At 40.8% G+C, this 22,798-nt stretch overlaps 1 protein-coding gene across 6 annotated transcripts in view; it reads right to left on the reverse strand.

Moving 5' to 3' along the window:
- Window positions 1-22,798, reverse strand: part of tbck (TBC1 domain containing kinase) — an 86,649-nt gene that overhangs the window by 27,252 nt on the left and 36,599 nt on the right. For all 6 annotated transcript variants that reach the window (XM_059000366.1, XM_059000361.1, XM_059000348.1 and 3 more), the window contains exons 22-23: window positions 17,749-17,910; window positions 3,366-3,541 (exon numbers count right to left, since the gene is read on the reverse strand). In XM_059000366.1, the coding sequence (XP_058856349.1) occupies window positions 3,366-3,541; window positions 17,749-17,910 (338 nt within the window). The remainder of the gene's footprint in view (window positions 1-3,365; window positions 3,542-17,748; window positions 17,911-22,798) is intronic.

The raw sequence follows: 22,798 nt of genomic DNA on the forward strand, positions 1-22,798 counted from the left end.
CATTCTCCAAAATTGCAATCTCTGTTTTTGTAATATTTTTTTATAGTCCACACTACTAAAATTGTCTCCCAAAGGGGTTCTAAAGATTAACTACAAAAACCCATAAACCTTTGTAACTTAACAGAATTACTGTTTCCCATCTGGATTGAGTGGTATCGGTAAATACACCATGAAGCCTATTGAATTGCAACAGATTGAAATTTTACAAGACTGTCATGCTTCACTGGAAACCACAGAGCCTGAATGAGGTGTACTGAGTCTGAAGCATAAAGGCCATTTCATACAGAGCCACTTGGTATCGGTGTGAAATACCAGGGTTATTGTAACTAATATATTCTTGTTGTTTAGGTTTACTTTGTAGCATTTTATTTATGTTATTACATCCCATCTACTTTTTCTGGTCTCAATAGAGCTTTCAGAATTATGTCTAACCACCCAATACATCTGGTGCACCACGAAGTAACCATTAACCTGCCCTTGCAACCCCCCTGTAATGGGTGTAAGAAAAACATCAGTAAGAAATATCACAAAGAACAAATGTGGGGTTTTTTTTACATTTGCTAGGGCAGATTAATGAAAGAGTACGGTTTAATGGTTACAGTGTGGTGTACCAGATGAACAGAGGTTAGATACTGAGAGTGCTATTGAAAACACAGGTGCTTTAAAAAAGTCACCAGGATGTGATGACTGAAACAGAAAATTAAAGGTAATCTAAACAACAAGAAGATATTACTATGTTGCTCTTTAGGTAACAGAACAAAAGTCTGATTTGCATGGGACTAAAAATCACCACATAAACTGGTGGATTTATTTTTTATTTTTTACAGGACATCACGGCCTTCTGTAAAATTTCAAACTCAGGCGTCCTGTGTCTTTTTACTTCCGTGCGAATTGACTATTTCAGTGTTATGTTAGAATTCATCCAGCATTTCTGGGATATACCAGTTTTTACAATAAATCATAACATAATATTAAAATTGGTATGATCTGTCCTGAGATTCTACAGTTCAGTAAAACATAATGATTGGGCATAACCAAATTGGTGACGGGCGAAAATACAAAACATAATTGCTGACTCTTAAAAAATGGATGCTTTGAAAGGTGCATTTGAAAATATGTAGGGAAATACATATCAAGCAAGGGATGAAATGGTTATTCTAGCCTTTGGAAAAGAAGGTACAACAAAATTATTTACACCCGGTACATTGCTTACAAATCATGCACAAAAGTGCCTTCTCTGGCCACACCACATTCTGAATTTACTGACTCTCCTTGATGAAAAACCACATCTGGGAGGTTACTAGACATCCTCTGCTTTTCACCGACTCTGAGGACACCTGATTTTTAGTCCTGTACGAATCATGCTTTAGTGTCAAAAATATCAAACTTGGATAAAGGAGTCTGACAAATAAACTAATAATAATAATAATAATAATAATAATAATAATAATAATAATAATAATAATAATAATAATAATAATAATAATAATACACGGGTGACGATTCATAAGTAACTTCTGTTTTTAAACTTAAAGATTGCATGTCATTATATCAATATAAACTCAAATACCCAAACACCACAAGGATGGAAAATAAGTCATTCTTTGACAAATCTTGCAAACAAACCCATTGGGATTTTAGGTATCAAAATCCCACTATAACACTACTGAAAACCACTCAGTTTTAGGGTCAGTGCCCTTTTTGAAACATTCAGTACCATCTACAAAAGACTTCACATTTTTACTCAAAAACATAAGAATGTCACAAATTTTGTGATCTGGTTTTCAAACAGTGAGTCAGACTTAATTTTAAAACCTGAAAGACACCAACAGAGGTACAAACCCTCAACAGCTGATGACATGCATACATTCTCATACTGAACTGGAAAAAAATAGAGATAATTTTGTGGAACAGGGAGTAAAATGGACTGAGAGCAAATATCTCAGCCTACTGCCTAGTTATTGGCTTGCAGTTCTTTGACCACCTCATAAAATAAAACGGGCTAAAACGGGCTAAAATGAAGGTCACTAGAAATAGGCAGTAGTACACAGGGGTTCAATTCTAGAAAATACACCTGTCAATATTTCTACCCAGGAGTTACAGATAATAAGCTCCCTGTAAGTAACAACAGCAACTTTTTAGTGTGAAAAAATGTGGTCCCTCAGAATATATCCCTGCTGGCAAGAATGATTATATTTTTAAGTGTGATAGCTTTACAGTAGGATATTTTGGGCAGGATTTTCAAAAGTTTGTTAATGATAACTCCAGTGTTAATCAAGAAATCGGTATGTAGCATTGATTTTGGCATTTTCAAGCGGTCGTTGTGCCTATTTTGTTATTAAATAATTGTCCTAATGTGATTTCCGAAATTATATTGATTTAGAAATAATGTTAATATCTTAACGAACAGGGGTGCTTGGGACTATTTCTTTTGTTTGCGTGGGAATTTAAAAGCAAATGTGTGTTAATTGTCATAATTTATCAGCAGTTAATTTGCACTTGGAAAAGGAGGGTTTTAATTAATAAAAGAGTACATAACTCACCTTGAAACAGAAATTTCACAGACCGCGGCTGTGACGCCGACGATACAGAGAGAGTGCACAGGACCAGAGTTAATTTCTTACAGACTACCTAGATAATCCAATATTTGTATATGAAAATATATGAAAATATTTTAGCCTTTTCTATACTTGTGGTTATGAATGAGATTTATTCACTTGTTTTAACCATTTGTAACCTTACAGAATGTTTGTTGCATTGCTAAAATGATATACTGTTAGTTGCACCCAATAATGTTACTTCCAATAATTTATCAACGCAACTGTAGCCTATTTGAATTCTGCAACTGTATGACAGCTGACCTCTACTGTAGATGTTATTTGAATTATATAAGTGGCTCATAGGTGACCCTATGAGCCACTTCCTATCTGCGGCAGTATGATGTCATCGTGCATTCGCCAATCGGCCAGCATTACGGAAAGCTGTCAACACCCATGGACAAGGTCTCCAGCCAAATTCATCATCCGTCATTAAATTGTCTGTTCAATTGCAATTTATATCATCCACACTGCGGATTCTCCATCCTGAATGGAAACTTTGGTTGTATTTCTGGAAGGAGAATCCGCCCACGAATCAAAAATGAAAACAGGCATTTTTCCAGCGTTGCTACGGATTATTTGAGTTATTTGTTTTTGTTCAAGAAGCTTGAAATTTGCATCAATATTTGTATTTTTTATTTTTTACCGGGAGGGCTTACTGCACGCGAAGCCATCGTAGATGGTCATGTATGTGAGCTTACCTCGTGCTTACCTATGGTTTGGAAAAGGATACTGTATAGCATCAGATTCTTGGATCTATGCACTTACCAGGTCTGTTTTAGGGAGCTCTTGATAGTCCGTGGAGTAATAAGATGATGTTTTGTTAAATCCATTGTTGTCATTAGCAGGTCTGGGTGGCTGGGCATGCTGTCTGTAAGTGGCACTTTTGGGTGTCCAACAGAAAAGGTTGATTGATTCCCGTACACATCGTTCTATATCAATTTCTTTAAAGCAAACAAAAAAAGGAAACATATCAGTAGGTTAGCATTTGTGGAAAGGTAACTAGATATGTCTGTAATATTTGGCTACTATACATCTTTTTATGTAATTTTTTTGTGGAGGAACATTAAAAAAACATATACAAAAACAAACTGAATTTTACCATTTCATGTGAGTGTACTGCAAGTTTAAATTATGTTTTTTTTTTTTCCAGCAAGAAGGTCAATTAAAATTCTTGACATGAAAAAATAATTAAATTACATTTTTTCTTGTCAATCCTTATTTTTGTACCACACACCAAAGCGTACAGGATTACTGACAAAACGCTGTTAAGACATTTTATTCAACCCAGTTCTGATTGAATCTGATTAAACAAGGATTAATGGACCCAGAGGGTGGTCATAGCCAGCTAGCCAACCTGCCCACCCCTAACTACCCAATTGGATAAGTGGTATTTAAGACCTAGATGTCATTAGGTAAGCAAATGAGGTTTTAGCATAATTGTAAATTGCAAGAAAATTACTGACTTACACCCAGTAACGTATGCTATTCATCAGCTTTATAAATGGTTTTCCAGATATATGCAAAAACGTAGGTGTAACATACAGATGGACAGTTCATTTATATAGCGCATTTACACACAGGCTAACGTAACACAATAGGTTATCATAGGGTTTGAAAGAAAGAAAGAAAGAAAGACACACAATACTGCATACAAAATATAATTTACTGACAGGAAAATTAATATGAAAATCAATCAACCAAAACTGTTTCTAATGCAAGAAGTACACAAACAACTTCAGCGACATTTAAAGTGCTGTATGCAGTGTATAGGCCTACCAGTGCAATATTAACTCAAAAACAGAATTGAATGCACATTTTGATATCATAGTAAATCAACAGAAATATTACTAGAAAGTATTTACCAAAGTTAAAACTGTTTTTTTTTTTTTTTTTATAGCATCTTAAAACCAAACATTCTATTTTTAAAATTAGAACAGAGAGGGTCACAGAAAAGCTATGTGGAATGTTCTAAAAAAAACAAACAAAAACTGCCACCCACACAGTTACATGGATTTGACAGAATTATACTATACCACAGGAAAAAACATGAAAATGAATACATTTACAGTAGCCTTTATTTATTACTTAGAAGATAATCTAAATTGCACCAAATATGAAGCTACTGTACTGTAAACCAATCTAAAAAAAACAATTTCAAATCCAGTTCCAGTTGTGCTGGTAGGCTTTCCTTAACTGTAAGGCTTTCCTGGTGCGGGTTTCCTTAACTGTATTCAACATTCCCGAAAGAGCCTGAAATGATCTTTTTTTTTTTTTTTTTTCCTAGTTCGTGGAGAACAGACATAAGCCAGTTTGCATGCTTTGGCTTTGTTGTGGATGTTTTCAGGTCCACATCAGGTCCCTCATATGACTGTTTTAATACGGAAATATAATTCCTGATACATGTTCTGTATTCAGTCACACAGGACACCAAGTAAGGTTTATTTACTATGACTTGGTTTGTAGGTGCTTCCATATCAAACGTTGCTGCAGATTTTTACCCACAACTAACAAGGAACAGTTACGCATCTGACCAGAACAATTTAAACACCTTGCAGACTTGCCATATTGAAGCAGTCCTGTCCTGGCAGTCCTTGTTGGTCCTATACTATTGACTTTTGTTATAGGAGGCATTTCTCTTTGTTTTGTCTAGCCCCTGTAAATGAGCCAAACAGAATAGTTCAGACTTGCTGGATATACAATACCTGTCACTAATGATAACTTGATGACAGAATCGAAGTAGGACAGTTTAGGAAATACCTCTTACAGTATTATTTTAAGGCATTACTTCATTAAATATAATTCGTTTCAGGGATTATGATGGGCCACATTGGATATGTAGAAGTTACGGTTAAGACAAGCAGCATGGGAAATGATTACAGAACATGGCTGACAAGTAAATCAGCTCTTAAATCAATCCAAATTACTGTTTGTTGTTTTTTTTAAACAGACAAGGTTAACAATTTACACCCTTTGTGGTGAAATAGATTTCTCCCTCTGTAAGTGCTCCGCCTAAAGAACAGGAACTTCACTTAAAAGGACACCTTTTTGGCACTGATAGCTATTCATTCACAGCTGACACAGTACTGTTTTGTAACCTGATAATTTACCATCATCAAACTTAAATTCTAGTGATTTATTCAATCTTTTCAAATGTGACTTGTCATCGCGAGTGTGTCTTGAGGCACACTTATAGGTTTATTAACTCTTTCTACCATCATATCATTGCCTCATTTTGTATTCTGATTTCCACAAGTGCACCGCATCGCTACAAAATGGCATGCACCGCTGTTTCTCGTTACAAAAAGTTAGAAATTGTTTGAGCTCCTGAAAAAAAAAAACCTGAATCAGATACAAGTCACCAAGCAATTTGGTATTTTCAGTCCTTGTGAGTTGCTTCACCATTCTGTTAAATAATTGAGTGCATGTCTTGAATATTGCTCCTGTAGAGGTATTCATAATTAGTCTAGAGCAAGTGTTGCATTTTTTTAACATGTGAAGGGGTAATGTGTTCATTTAGTTTGACAGTTAGTTTATTAGTTAGTTTCTCTGTTACTTTATTATCATAGTTTATTAACATACACTTGCCTATTGCTTTTTTCTTACTTATTCTATTCATTTCATATGTTGATGCACCTGCGTCATGAGAAGTAATAAATATGTATTTATTGATTGATTCATATTGGCCAACTCTGTATAAAAGAACGCTTCGGCTAAGTGAACACTTTGCTTGCTTCCCAGGGGTGTTGTCTTAGCCAGAACTACTGTATAGTACAATGCATTTATTTATATACAATATAAAAAGTTCCTATTTTTTGTTTATTTGTTATGTACTGAGAAATGAAAATGTATACTTTGTAAGTCAATATACTGTATTCTGCTTCAAACCAAAAATGGTGAACAGTGACTAATAAATAACATTTACATGATTGTGAACTGCACTCCTTATCTATTTGTGACAATTGCAAACTGGCCAGGGTTTGGGTTGTTTTCCAATTTCATCATGAATTTTTCTTGTTCATTTATGGATCAACATACCCCAGGAGAAGGGACATCTAAATCAGGTCTGTGTCAGACATAATGCTAATACACAAGGTATTAACTGACATCAGTGATCTCTGCTGTTCAATTTCAGGCAGACTAAACATGTCTATGTTCTGGGTGTCTATTTACATCCGACATGTCATCTGTACTTACTTTATTTATTTTGGTAAGGGTAACTACTGGTTCTTTTGAAAAACATGCACCATTCTTGATTCCTTCCCGACATGTAAATCAATGTAATAAATATGCAGAACTTTAACGTGACATGTTTCCTCAATCAACTATTTTCACAGTAGAGACATTTTAACATTGAATGTGTTGCATATACAGTCAATTCTCGTTAAAACAAACTCGAATTAGACAAATTTCCTTGTAAAAACTTATTTCCTTTACAAACTTATTGTAAGTTACTTCTTATTTACGTAACACGAATTGCAAAATATTTAGAAGCCACCCCCGGGAAGAAAAATGTGAATAAAATGAATCACCCTTGTTTGAACAGCTGAGTGCAAAGGATATTGGTAAACGTATCCACTTGCATCCAGATTAGTGCCTCTGTTCTGTATTTTAGTGCTGTTTTGAGTTGCCACAGTGCTCATGGATCAATGCCATTTCCAGGATGCACAGCAGAAATGTGCACAATCCTTGCAGACAAAAGTGGAGGTGTTGAAAGTGGTGGTTAACCACCATACAAGAAAAATACATTTCAACATTTCTGTGAACAGTTTGTTAACCAGTCTGAAAAAACTAGGGTACAATAATACAGGCCTATGAACAGCAAACTGTGAATGCAAGTCGTCAGCATTTCCGACTTGAGGATTGCTTGTTTTTGCATTTTAAAAATGCCTGTAATCCGAATAGGACATGCAGGTTTCAAGTGAAGTTCATATGCAATGTATACTTTTTAAAAGTTCACTTATAACTGTATTTACAATCAAATGCACAGTAATTCTAACTGTATAATAGTTGTTATTGTTCTGCAAGTGAAATTTGATTTCAGTGTCACTCTTCAATAAAAACTAACAGTGTGCATTTGGCTTTGATTTCCGATAATATGAATTCCTGATAATACCATTTTTTTGTGCTGGTCCCTTGAAATTCGTATAAACGAGAATTGACTGCATGTGGAAAAAGACTACTTGCCTTGACATTCTAGATGCTACATGTCAAGATTAGTGTGGCTATTCTATTTCTAAACCCATTCTTAGGCACCACAGTGGCTATGTAGCTTAGAAATGAGTTGAGACACTAATAGTCAGAGCCCCTTAAAGAATGCATCCCTCTCAGGGGTTACTCTAATAGCCTTGTCAAAGATAATTAATGTCAGCAGAGCTATCCAGTGTCTGCAGATACAAGAGTGCCTGGAACATTTAAAACCCACTGGCTTGTAACTTCATCTATACCATGAACTTTTTCATGCATTAAGAGAAGAACAGAAACCTACAGTGATCAAGGCAGCTAACCTTCCTCTCCTGAGGAGATCAGGCCGGTTGAATGGTAGTTACATCTTTATTTTATAAAGTGCCTTTCATGACAAGACATCACAAAGTGCTGTAAATAAGAACACAAATAAAAAAAAGACAATAAGAAAAATATCAAACATTAAATCTAAAAAAAGCCAGACCTTTTAAACTCTGCCAACCCCCAAGTGTGCTCTTTGTCTACATAAAGGTAGAATGTGTGCGGCTGGCAGAGTTGAAAGGTTACATTGTCATATACTTTAAATGGAATGAGAAAAGGCTGGTCCATAGAGTTGAGCTTTACACAAGGAATGTAACCAAAGGCAGGTAACCCAAGGCTTTATAAAAAAAAGTTATATGTAGAACATTAGAGTATTGGCAGATGTAGTGTACAGGATAAAATAATTAAAAAACAAAGTTAAAAAAACAGGTACATTTGTGAAAAATTCTCATCCCAGACATCTACAATGTACAAGCTTAAACTTTATGTTCAAAAATGAGAAGGAGACACAGGTAGACTAAGCAATAATAAAATAACAAAACAGGCATGTACTGTTAAATAAAATGGATGCACTGTATGCTTGGTTGGGGGTGGCTGAGGATGGAATGTTTGTTATATTCTGAATCCTTTGCTGAGCTGAAGCTGTTAACGCAGACACACGGAAATCATGTAGCTACAAGTGGGAAAGCATGAATAATTAAACAAAAGGAATCTCAGCTTCAGGTATAAGGACATCAATCCTGCTGAATGACAGAAGAGTTTCCATCCCAGGAGAGCAGGTGTGCACCGCAAATCACATATACTTATCCCATCCCAGTTCTCTACCTGGCTCAGTGCCAGCACCAGAATTATAGGTACAGTACTACTTTGTGGCTCTATCTCACGAACACAGCAACGCCCCAATAAGTGATCTCTCCTGCTATGGAGGTGGACTACACCTGCTGTGCAGCTCAAGAGGAATTCCTGTGAAACTGCTACAAAGCACAGCAGGATTATTATTATTATTATTTTTGTATCATATTCGAAAAAAAAATAACTTGTAATTAATTCATATTAACTTTAATAGTGCTCACATTGGATCACAATACATGATTATGATACTTTCAATAATTGATACGTAGGGGGTGATGTAAAGATACATGCAAAGTGATTTGCGGGTGTAAAACTCCCATAATGCTGCCGTAAACTGTGTTTAGCAGCCGTAAAGTCTGATTTTACCGGCTACAAATGCGACGTATGTAAAGAATGGTGTTCACATGGCGTTCTGCACCCGCTATCACATTTGCACTTTGCCATCCATTAAAAGTATATTGAAATGCATTCAAATGAAGAAAACAGCATGGAATTGTGTGGGATCTGGATACTAAGCGGGCGCAAACATTATAATGTAAGGATTTTGCCTTGTACTTATGCAATTGCTGACCCTCCAAAAACTTTACATCTCTTCTTACAAGGTGCAAACCATTGTAGAAGAGAATAACTAAGAGCTGTATAAAAGCACACACCTGCAGAGATCTGTCATTGGCTTCAGGATGGCTGCTGTGGTACACTTCCTGATGCAGTGACACTTGGCTCTTGTTGAGTAGAGAGGAACATTCTCAGAGGAGAAGGACTAGATGAAGAAGACACTGCATATTCAATCCCAGGGTCACTTTGTTTGGGATGCCAGAGGATGCAGTGCTAAAACATTACCGTCTCATTCCACAAGTCATCCTTAACCTCATAGCTGAACTGAAGGATGAGCTAGACCCCCATGTCAATCTAGGGACTGCTATCCCTGCACATGTGAAAGTGCTGTGTTCTCTGAACTACTTAGCCTCTGGTTCCTTTCAGACCACAGTTGGAATGTCTGGAGGGAGAGCTCAAAATGCTGTCGATAACTAGGAGTTATTGAACGCTTTCTACAGTCAAGTCTAAACTAACAACAGCCTCGGCAGACTGTTTTATTAAAGACCTATTTTATTACTACACTTGCTCTGTTTTACAGTTTGACATACCCGTGATTAACACTGCCTATTTTGAAAAAAAAATTACATAATCTGTAGCTTTATATGAAGGAACATGTTTAATATAAATATATACTCACACAACAACGTATTCTCTGGCATAATCATTTTGAAACAGCGCTGTGAAGCGGAGAGCAAGTGAAAGACTGAGGATAGACAGTTTATTATTTCTTTGCCGTGATCAGTGGCTGACAGCAGTCCTTTTCTTTTTATTTCTTTTACCTATGTTCACAATAAACAGTTTGGACGAATACTGACTGTGTAAACCTGTTTATTTTCATGGAGCGTTACAATATACAGTATAACAGTGCTGCTGATGCAGTCGGTGGGAAATTTGGGCTTGCTTGGTATTGCAAAAAATGGTAAGAACTTTTATGAATAAGCCTACAGTGACTAATGCTCTCTGTACTCCTATCTCTGCAAGTGCGACCGCTAAATAGACCAATGCGCTCATTGAGACCCTCATCATCGTTGCAGATCATTATTTGTGTGTGTTGACTAAAAAAGCATTGCTCTTAAGCTTACAAGATATAAGGTGGCTCTTAGCCAAGGACGGTTTACTTGGCGCCATGACCAGGTGCTGCGATGTTTGGCCTTAGCATTGGAAGACAAGCGTAACATGACCAATAAGTTGCCACCTGTTCCATCAAAACATTACACACAAAAGACAACATTCCTCCATCCAGGAGAGCAACCACCAAGAAAAGGTGTTAAAACCAATCCTCGCCCAGGACAACTGGAAGCTGCTAGAGACTGGAAAATGCTGGCAGATGTTGGTCAACGGCTTATTTTTCCACCTGAGATTGCCACCACTAACCTTCGACCAGATATTGTCTTGTGGTCTGGATCAGCACGCCTTGTTCACCTGGTAGAGTTAACGGTGCCATGGGAGGATGCTGTAGATGAGGGTAATGAGAGGAAGAATCTGCGGTATGCTCAACTAGCCACTAAAGCGGAACAGCGAGGATGGAGAGTCCGGGTTTACCCAGTGGAGGTGGGTTGTCGAGGATTTGTGGCACGCTCTACAACCCGGTTTCTCAGAGACGTCGGATTCAGTGGCCAAATGTTGCGTAACACAGTGAAGAACTTATCTGAAGCAGCAGAGAGGAGCAGCAACTGGCTGTGGTTGAGACGGAAAGATTCTGGCTGGGGATCTCAAGCACAGTAGAAAGAAAGAAATGCTGATGTACAGGTAAGTAAGCTGGGCTGAGTTGAGTGGGGGACGGAGGGGGGTGATGCTGGGACGCCAGAATCACCGTCGAGCCCTCTTGAGGTGTCGTGGGCTAGTCGACGAAACACTGAGGATGGAAGGTGCCCACTTGAAGACCCCAGAGATGTACCCTACTTAGCTCAATCCAGACGGTTGTCATGCTGATGCGCTGGGGAGACCGCACTGTGGTTGATCCCCGGAGCCAGCATCGCAGCCGTTGTGTGTGCTGATGCGCCAGGGAGGCAAAATAAGCTGATCCCTGGAGCCAGCATTACACTTCAGCCATTAACACCAGACAGAAGGATATCTACATCATCATATGGAAGGAAACGTAAATGGATGGAGACACATATGGATCACATTAGTTTACTGTAAAGCTACATCTTAGTTGGTGCTTATCTTGGCGAGAGCCAAGTTCAAATCAGCATGAAGTTTTAACATCTACTCTCGTGTAATGGAAATCATTAGGGTGCAGTGCAAAATAATTGCCCGACCGCAATGCAATTTGAATTTGGCATCCGCAGCTATTTGCACTGTGGCTATACTTACATCACCCCCATAATGTACTAAAGGATAATTTGAAATATTTCATCACAATTGGAAAAGCAATTGTCTAGATAGCTCTGTGAATGAGTTATATGGCTTATATTATAGTGAAACTTCTTAGTAAGTATCATCCCAATTAGATAAGCGGTTCTCTGGGTATGTAAAAATGTAGGTGTAATCGCTGGATACACTCAATAACTTGTGCCAAAAAAAGATAATTAGCGGTTTTCTAGATACAGTATATGAAAAGTGCCACGTACATGCGGACATAAATTGGAAAGTATGCCTGCATCCTCCAGCAACTGAACAAGGAACACGTACAAGGGACACATACAAGTGACACGTACACAACTGCACCTGGGCACAGCTTTCATTTCTTTTTTTTTTTTTTTCTGAGCCCACATTAATGACTATACGTAAAAATGATATAGGCGCTGTCTAATCTACTGGGATTAGAAAAGGAAACAGTAGCGGGGTAGTATTGGCGAACTGTCAATGAAAACACATATTCGCAAATCACATCTGACAGATTGTGGAGTAGTGGTTAGGGCTCTGGACTCTTGAACGGAGGGTCGTGGGTTCAATCCCAGTTGGGGGACACTGCTGCTGTACCCTTGAGCAAGGTACTTTACCTAGATTGCTCCAGTAAAAACCCAACTGTATAAATGGGTAATTGTATGTAAAAATAATGTGATATCTTGTAACAATTGTAAGTCACCCTGGATAAGGGCGTCTGCTAATAAATAAATAATAATAATAATAATAATAATAATAATAATAATAATAATAATAATAATAATAATAATAATAATAATAATAATAATATCTGGAGGCGGGATGCAGAGCAACCGCTCTGGCAACAGGCACAAACAGCATCCCCAAACCGGTGTCAGCCATGATGCTAGAACAGAAATGTAAATAAAACTCAAACCGTTTCCACATTGAACTTGTCCGAGTCTGTCCGCCTCACGAAATTCCGCCTTAAGTAACGGATGGTAAAAATTCAGTATTATTAATTTAAATGTGTTCATAGAATTATGTTTTCGCTTATGAGTTGTAACAAATGCATTTGTTCTGTGGGCTAAGTTGAGATGCAGACGTGTTTTTTTTTTATAGAAATGTTTTCATACTAACTTTTGTACTTGATAACATTCATTTAGAAATCCAGTTGATGCCTATGATTAATATGTTTTGTGACTAATTTGAAACTATTAATATGTTTCAATGCTAACTAAATTGAGTTATGAGAAAAAAAAATGATTTAGCTTACATAATTGATTATTTAAATTAAAATGATTATTACTGTTAGTTGATTGATTACTGTCTTTTTCACAGTCATCTTAAAATAACGTTAGAATATGGTTTGTTGGTTTTAGACCGCTTCAGATTTTGCTGCTGATGTATTTATATTTTCAAAAGGTTTTTTTTAGGTTGTGCTGCAGCAGCACTGCAAGTTTTTTCTTTTTTTTAGGGGGGGGAGGGGGGGGGGGGGGGGGGGCTCTACTTCACAGTCTTGCACCAGGGCCCAGTAAATCCTAGCGCCGGCACTGAGCACTACAGGTATTGTTTAAAGTTGCATAACAGCTAAAGTATATACAGTTCTCCAGGGCCAGCTCTTCGGTTTCAGGTCTGGTATCTGTGTAACACTGTCATTTGCTTTGGCTTCAGATAGTAGGAAGAATAGTGGTGGTGGTGGTTGGCTTTGACAGTTTGCAGAATTTCAGTGCAGTAGACAGTGCTGAATAGTAACAGGAAACACAAGTGTACTGGAAAAGTTTCTTTCTTTCTTTTTTTTTTCATACGGTAAAAGATTTTTGGTGAGTGATTCAACCTGAACTGAGAAACCTATTCAACTGCTGTAACTGCTGACAGCCAGAGGCCACAATATGGGCTTTTCATTATAAAAGCAGTGCTAGTCAGTGTTTATACTGCCTCAGGCAATCATATTTTACCTTTATATGGAAATATTTTACTTACTGTGGATAAGACTGTCTGCATCCTAAAATTAGTACAGCAAAGTTACAGCTATTCTGGTAAAATATATGTCACGCTATTTTTGTTAAGCATGCTTCTTCAATAAGACAGCAATGCTGTGGTTTTTATTCCACTGGGAAATGGATTACAAGATTCTGAATCTTTAATTTTATATGGTCTTGTTTAGCTTAGTGGTTAGCGTAGTGATGTGAACCAGCATCATGCCCCTATTTTTATGTTTGATTTTTTAAGACAACAATACATTTGCAATTAACGTAAAGAATTGAGTGAGGAGTGATGTGTAGATGCCGGTCAAGAGTCAGAAACTGTTTATGAGGCTGAATACTAGTTCAGTGTTCTTACTTCACCTCACTCAAAGCAAAAATAACAACTTCTGGAAAATTAAGAGATAGTCTGTAAAAGACAAGGAGACTTTTGAGCAAACAATCATTAATGAAGGGTAACAGACTGTGTTTCTTGAAGATTACATTAATATCATATTTTTGGTAATCAACATCTCTGTCAACAGGGAGCATTTACAAAATCAACATTGCCTAGGGTATTTTTCAAGATAAAACTCGTAACAGGGATGTATTTAAATCACAAATAGTAACAACCAAAGTTAAATGCTTTAATTACAGCAGCCAGGTTAAATGGTACATATATGATATTCCGGCCTACCGGACTGTGACCGATAAATGGCTGAGGCATTTTCTCCCTTTTCTTTGCTATGGCAACACCTAAGATTTTTATTTTCTTTGTTCTGGAGAAGAATTCATATTTTGTTTCACTGTGCCAATGTGAAAACTAATACCCTTCCATTTGTTTCAATCACCATCATCACTTTAACTGGCAACACAAAGTAACGTATTATTGTCAACACAAAGTAACATATTATCATAACCCTGGTTCCCTGAAATAGAAGTAACCATTACCATATGGCTATTTACCTTGTCGAGACCCGAAACCTGAATAAGATATACCAAAGCTGTTTGCAGAGCCTGTGGTGCAGTCATGCCCTGCCCCCGAGGGCACAAAAGTACTGCGCTCACAGATCTCATCTCATTTGTCCATCAAGCCTGCTGCAATCATGGATGCAGCGACCTTGAAGGTTAATGGTTACACTTCTATTTCAGGGAACCAGGGTTAAGATAATAACCTTATGTTCCCTTTCAAGTACGAAATGTAACCATTACCGTATGGGTGCACGTACCAAAAACGTTGCAAGGGCAATATTACAGAATGACTGAAATGCTACAAGGCTAAGCCGAGAGGCTGCTAAACTCTGGCATTTTGCAGGGTGTCAATGACCCTATTAGAAAGCCCCAGATGGCTCAAATGCAGCCGTTCAGGGGCCAGACCCAGAGCTGCAGGCTCAGGCGGGGCAGGAAATGCTGAACGTTCTAGCAGTAATTCAGGTCGGTTCCTTGATGGGAAACAGCTGCCTAGAGCCTCTTCATCTGCTCCGAATCTGCTGAGAGCCGAACCAGTCCCCAGCATCAGAGGGAGAGCCGCACCCGTCTCTAGTGTTCCAGAGGGAGACGACCTGCTGCTCCCACCTCCAGCTCCAGAGGGAGACTACCTGCTGCTCTCACCTCCACCGTCAGAGGAGCTGGAGCTACCTCCGGAAGGTCAGCTCCTGCCGTCGCCTCCCGAGGGTCAGTTCGTCACCGCCCAGGGAAGCCTGTTCGTTACCGCCCGGGGACACTTGTCCCGCATCGCCCAGTGACGCCTGTCCCGCATCGCCCAGTGACACCTGTCCCGCATCGCCCAGTGACACCTGTCCCGCATCGCCTAGGGATGCCTGTTTGTCACCGCCCGGTGAAGCCTAGTAGTCAGCACCGGGGGTCTTTCAGTGCTGGAGGAGCCAACCTTGCCGCTATCAGCATTGCTGCTGTCATCATTGCCACTGGCAGCATTTCTGCTACCAGGATTGCCTTTGTTGGAGGAGCCAACCTTGCCACTGGCAGCATTGCCATTGCCACTGCTGGCTACACGTCCAGAGGAGGCTGCCAGAGTGTGTCGCACCGCTGTCAGCCTTTCTCCTGCAAGCATCGCCAATAAAGGAGGACAGCCTTTCTGCTGCCAGCGTTGTTACTGGAGAAGGGCCTCACACCGTTGCTGCCCATGGGCCCATTATTACCGCTGTTTATGTGCCAGGACCCGGACCGAGACTTTTTAGGGTTATAAGGGGGAGGTGGCCTCACGGGCCATGTGTGCTACGCACAAAGAGGGAGATGTGTGGTGGGGTACACCCCGCCCCTATGCGTATTTTGTATTTGTTGTGTTATTATTATTTAAATGTATGTATTTGTGCACTGCTGTTGTAGGGCGACAGGAAAGGGTTAATTGCCTTCCCTGCCAAATCACTTCACGTGTAGAATGTGCCTCAGCCCGATTGAATGATTAACAAGCAATCAAGCTCAGGCACAGATGCATAAGAGGCAGGAATCCCTCAGTCTTGGTTGGGTGTTCAGGTAGAAAGAACGGGAGAGACATGAGTGAAAAAGAGAAATAAAATTGCTACTCGTGCTGGATTTGGACCAGCACGACACTTGTGTGTTCAGTGTTTGTTTTGTTTATTGTCTGTTTTGGCCACCGTGCTATTTGCTTTTGAAAAGTGTTTTGTTTTGATTAAATCTTTTATTTTACAATAAACGCGCATCAGCGCTTCAACTCGCAGTACTGTGTCTGTTTACTTCCTGTCTGACGTCACCACCAAGCTATCTGTGACAAAGAGATGGCAAGCAACCACAACCGAAGCAAGTATCTTAGTCTTGCGCACTGCTGCTGAGCCCAGCTGCTCTCGCTGCGCGTGTGCTGTAGCACCACGTTCAAGACAGGCCTGCGTATAGTCTATGTAAAAAACACACAAGAGAAAAATCTTTCTCAACAAAATACAGTAATTAACACAATTACATAAATAATATAAAAAGTCTTGTATTTTAGCTAAAGCCAAAAACAAGAAATAAAATAAGTCCAGCCGGAACTATGCAGCCTGGGGGAGAGCACAATCTCAGCCGACTTCTGTTGCTGGATCCCTGGAAGGAGCGACCCAAGCAACTGGCTTTACGAGGGGCACAAGGCCGCAGTAGGAGGTAACAAACAACAGGCTGTAGTGCACAAATACACGTAATTAGAAAAACTGATACAGCGTTAATGTAATATCGCATAAATTAAGTGAAAAACACAATAATTTGCAAAAAATATACAGCCAGAGGTAACAAGTACTTAGCTGAACTAATCTCTCTGATCAGGTCAGTTTTTGAAAGGAAAAATGACACTGAGGTCTGTGAGTGCAGTCCTCTTGTACCCTCGGGGGCGGGGCATGACTGCGCCACAGGCTCGCCGAGCAGCTTTGGTATATCTTATTCAGGTTTCGGGTCTTGACAAGGTTAATAGCCATACGGTAATGGTTACATTTCCAACTTGAAAGGGAATCACATTATCAGAAAATCACTTGTAGTTGGCAACTGTGCCTAACACTGCATTTTTGTCAAAAGCCACGCAGTGAGATCGCATATTGTTTTATCTGAGAAAACACACTGGGTTTCATAGCACAATGCAGAAAAATATATTAATCCTGCTGGTGTTTCCTCAAAAATGTATGACATAGAGATGCATGAACGGACAGACACCTCCATATATCTCCACAATCTGCTATTCTCAATAACGTATGCCAAAATGAACTTAATACCAAGATTCATGACAAATGGTCAAGCAGTTCTCCACATATATGCAAATACGTAAGACCGGTTCCACTACATCCTCCTTGCCGTTTAGATCATATAAATTAAAAGCCATACTAGTCTCATTGATTTACGATGGTCTTCCCTTGAGAGCTTTTGATGAGCAAGGGAACCAGGATCAATACAATGAGATACAATGCTGATCGGGAGGATGTGCCTACCTGGTAAATCTGAAAACAGAAGGATGCATTCATTGAAGCCATTGGCAAGCAACCTGTCCCTCAGCTGCTGGAGAATTGCCACGCCTATGCAGAATGGGAACGATGAATTGCCAAGGAGCAGAGTGTCCCACAGGTGGAAAATCTTGTGCAGGGGAAACACATCTGCAGGAAAATAAGATGACAAAGAAGTCACAACAGGAAGTGGTTCCACAGTTTCATAATTGTATTACATCATTTCAGAATAAGTAGCATATTTTTTTGTTTCTGTTCCTAATGCAGTGCAGCTCTTTGTAACCAGGATGTACAAGATGCCATGTCTAATGAACTGTAGATCCTGACAATGAGTTTATAATATAGGTTAAAGTGAAAGCTGTTCATGTTATGGATCATTAGATTAGAAGTCACTCTTTAAAGTGGTTGTAGCATTAAGAGCATTTAAGTTTGCTATTTAGATCTCAATTCTGCAATTCTGAAATAGGCGTATTACAGCAAACAGTTTGCAATTCTTACTTTCAAGATGCCTTTTTTGTTTGCAACAACCACTTTAACCTAATAGGTATTATAGTAGAGCATCAACTGAAAGATAAAGATACAAGTAGACATGATACTTTGTAGACATGTATATACCATGGTATTAAAAGAAGCTTCAAGTATAATGCTTGCTTTGATGTAATCAGAGAATATTTTCCAATTATTGCCTGCAAGTCCCACATTCTGTATAAATACACGGCCTGTGGGAGAGCATGTAACTGCACAGCTCTGCAATCCTCCTGACCTCAGCAAGGTGACCCCATCAACATCCAGCTGGGACTCATCCATACTGGGCACAGAAAAACATTGCTGGCTTTCCTCCTAAGGAATGAAGCACAGCAGGTCAAGACCAGAGACTAAGTGCACTTGTGTGTTGCCAGTCTCTCATGTTGGGCGCTTGTAATTTCAGAGTCTAAGCCTACTGACATTTTCCAGCATTCACATATTATAAATATAAATGCATCACTAAGTTACCCAATAAAGCAGTGACCCCCCACCCCCATACAGGGCTCCTTGCCGGCGACGACCCCAGGCGAAGCAGGACCCTCGGCGACCCCAGACGAAGCAGGACAGGCAGCAACCCTAGGAGAAACAGCGCTGACGACGACCCCAGGACCCTCGGGAGGCGACGGCAGCAGCGGCGGGCCCTCGGGAGGCGACGGCAGCAGCGGTGGACCCTCGGGAGACGACAGCAGCAGCGACGGACCCTCGGGAGGCGACAGCAGCAGCGACGGACCCTCGGGAGGCGACGGCAGCAGCAGCGGACCCTCGGGACGCGAACTCGGGAGGGGAGCCCCTGGCCATGGAGGCGACAGCGGGAGCTCCACTTCTCCCTCGTACCCTGTAACTGGTGCGGAGCAACAGGCAGTCCCAGGCGATGTGGAGCAACAGGCAGCCCCAGGCGATGCGGAGCAACAGGCAGCCCCCAGCGATGCGGAGCAACAGGCAGCCCCAGGCTATGTGGTGCAAGGCAGGCACCCCCGGGCGGTGCAAGGCAGGCACCCCTGGGCGATGGCGAACTGGCATCCCCAGGCGATGGCGAACTGGCATCCCCGGGCGATGCACGACAGGGCAGCGGCGTTCCCTCAGGAGGCGACGGCGGCAGCGCACCCTCGGGAGATGATTGCAGGAGGGGAGCCAGATCCAGCGGTTGTGCTGGGGTTGGCCCTTTTCTCAGCAACTGCGACCCAGTGGTTTTCCCCCTTGCTCTGCTTAGCAGCCTATGCAAGGGCAGCTGCGGACCACCAGCATCTTGTCCCAATCCGTCCTGTCATGATGGGAGAGGCAGCTCTTACTCCTCTCCCTCGGGTGGTGGTGGAAACAGGGGCAGCTCCTGCTGCTCTGCTCCTGGCGAAGGCGGCAGGGGCTCCTCCCCTTCTGGCTGCAAAGGTGGCAGGGGCTCCTCCTCTTCTGGCTGCGAAGGCGGCAGGGGCTCCTCCCCTTCTGGCTGTGAAGGCGGGAGGGGCTCCTCCCCTTCTGGCTGTGAAGGGGGAACCAGCAGGCATGCTCCCTCTGCTGGTGGTGGCGATGGAGGCGGAACCAGCAGGTACTCTCCCTCTGCTGGTGGAGGTGGGAGCGACAAACAGTCCTCCCAGGGTGGTGGAGGTGGAACCAGCAGGTATTCTCCCTCTGCTGGTGGAGGTGGGAGCGACAAACAGTCCTCCCACAGCGGAGAGAGGTGGCACCAGCAGGTATTCTCCCTCTGCTGGTGGTGGGAGCGACAAACAGTCCTCCCAGGGTGGTGGAGGTGGAACCAGCAGGTATTCTCCCTCTGCTGGCGGATACCTGCGCCGCACATAAGAACGCCCTCCTTCCTCCACTGCTCCTGTTCAGCTGTCCAGTCCGGGGGTCCAAATTGACTGGGGACCTGGGACCACCACCTCTTGCACAGCTGTTCTGGCTGCTGCCTCCTTCCCATTCGCAGAGAAAAATAAGTATTTTAAATAAAACAAAATCACAAACACAAAATAAACAAAACCCAGGTCAGGCTGAGCAATAGCCTTTACTGACTGTACAAGTTTAATTTTTAAGTTTCGTTTTCTCTCCCCTCGCTCTCTCCGCTCTCACTCCTAATACACCCACACCGAGGGTAGAGAGCTGCAGGCTTTTATGGAGGTGACCATCTCCCGATTAGCAACAAATTAATCACTTAATTAAACTCGGGAGATGGTCACCTTCTGCACAAGGTTTTTAAATTATTCCTGGCAGAGGACGAGCAACAATCTCGCTTCTGCCAGAACATGTTTTAAAAATCAAAACAAAACAACAACAAAACCAGCGGTGCTTCGCCGTCATATAAATACATAAATACAAAAACAAATAAATACAAAACAATAACTTGCACAGGGTCGGAGGGGGAGACCCCGTTCTCAAAATAAACAAATCATAACTGTACAGGGCTCCTTGCCCTGTTACACCCCCAAATAGATACTTGCAATCAGTAATGATCTTTTCTATTGTTAAAACTTTCTTTCGTTATATTTCGTTAGAAAATATTCTCCTAATACAGTTAGGTCAAACAATTTAGCTCTGTAATACAACTGTCATTTAAAATTCTAACATGGTAGTAGTGGAAACACTAGCAATTATGATTGAACTTAAAAGTAGCTGTAATGTAACATTCTGTAATGTTAAACTAAGCAATGTTATGATGTGCAAGACCTGTGCCAAAGCTCCATAATAGTGTCAGCTCTCCAATAGTGTCAAAATAAGCAAAAGAAAAACTATAGAAGGTATGTTTAAATACACTTGATATTAATGGTCCAAATATAAGCAAATAAAAAGGAACAAAATAATCTGGTGTGTCTCGGGCGGTTTGTGTCTACATTTTTAAGACTGAAGTCTCTCAAACCTGTTAAGAAACTGAAACTTGAAAATATCTGTCCCTACAAGTTAGTAAACACTGAAACTGACATGTATGTTAAATTGAACTTTATTATTATACATTAAGGGCCCTATTCTGATGAAATGAGTGCAATCGCAAACACAGTGGTTAAAGTCAATCACATCTGACCCGCAGGGAGTGGCTTCTCCAAAAGTGTGATTCTGATGATTGTGAGAGGCAGCTTGTTCTCCACCGGTAAAACTAAAATGTTCTTGGGTTTTGGTTCAGATATAATTAACCAGTTCATTGTCTCTTTGTTTTCCATGGCTGTTGGTGTGCACACTGATGTTCGGTCCTGCTGCTAATCTTCAACCTGACCCAGTTTATCTTTTATTCAACAACAGTCCTTAAATTCACAATCCATGAGTCAAATGAAAATGAAATCACAAAAATCTAATGACCAGGCCCAAGGAAAGGCCTAGTGACAGTTTTTGTCACAATGATATTAAAAACCCAGCGCAAGCTCGTTTAGTGGCGCACTGACAGCGCCCAGCCAATCAATACTGAGTAGGTTAGGGAATCTGCTATCCAATCAAGACCAGGCAACAATCCCTTTAAGAGACAGAATGTGCTAGTGTCACTACAAGACTTCGATTTTGAATGTAGAAGTGGTGATCACGTCGCGCGGCAGTAGCACAGAGCAAGAACAACCAGCGCAAGTCAGAACAGCAAGTGGTAGGTCACTCGCCGAGAGAATACAGAAGCCTTGCTTCGCGACACAGGAGATTGTTATATTAATATCTGTTAACATTCAATCATCCATCTGACAGAAATACAGTGATTCTTGGTAGTAAATCTTCCTCCCGACCTGTGAGGGCGCTAAGCAGTGAGAACAGAGTACCCTGGACGGGCTGGCCTAACAGTTCTTTCCCAGGGTTTAAGGGAAGTCAGGCGGAACTCTGTTGAATTAACGCATTGACCCAGAAGGGAAACGACGTGGCAGTCGCAGATTGGAGGGGCAGCTGCACTCGTTTACCAAGGGGTCATGTGTGACGGCATTGGTTTGTGTTTTGAAACCTGAAAGGACCATGAGAGACCCTGTGAATTATACGTATCGCGAGTATTTGTTTGTTTGTCTATAACTGTCTTGTTTGTGATTATTAGACGGCTAACACGTTTTGGAGCTGTTGCCAAGGACCAGCACCAAAACCCGGAACAGCACTGCGCTACTGTCACTAATAAACTTGTATCACCCACCACGAGCACTACTGCACGCACCCAGGACTGGTGACTGTGTTGGTATATTGTGGGGCGGATATATTGTGTTTATTATTTGGGACTGCAACCCCGTTGTTATTTACTCCGTGCAACACACATTGTTGTGTATTGCCGGGGGATTACTGTTTAATCACCAGACCTGGATATAAAAAAATAACAATAAAACCTTTTCCAAATTGGATTATAAACATATCTGTCTGCTTCATTAACGCACTACATCACTCCTGCACCTGTATCCACTCAGCCACTTTGCCACAATCCACTACTTCTGGTCCTGGCTAATTGCTGTGCCCTACATTATTGCTTTATGTGTGTTTCCCACTTTATTTATTTATTTTTGGTTCTGTGTCATATGGCCAATGGCCTGTCCTTGTATGTGCTGACTAGGTCCACACGCTGTACTAAAATTCATTACAT

This window comes from Acipenser ruthenus, chromosome 2 (genome assembly GCF_902713425.1).
Source record: "Acipenser ruthenus chromosome 2, fAciRut3.2 maternal haplotype, whole genome shotgun sequence".
Taxonomy (NCBI): Eukaryota; Metazoa; Chordata; class Actinopteri; order Acipenseriformes; family Acipenseridae; genus Acipenser; species Acipenser ruthenus.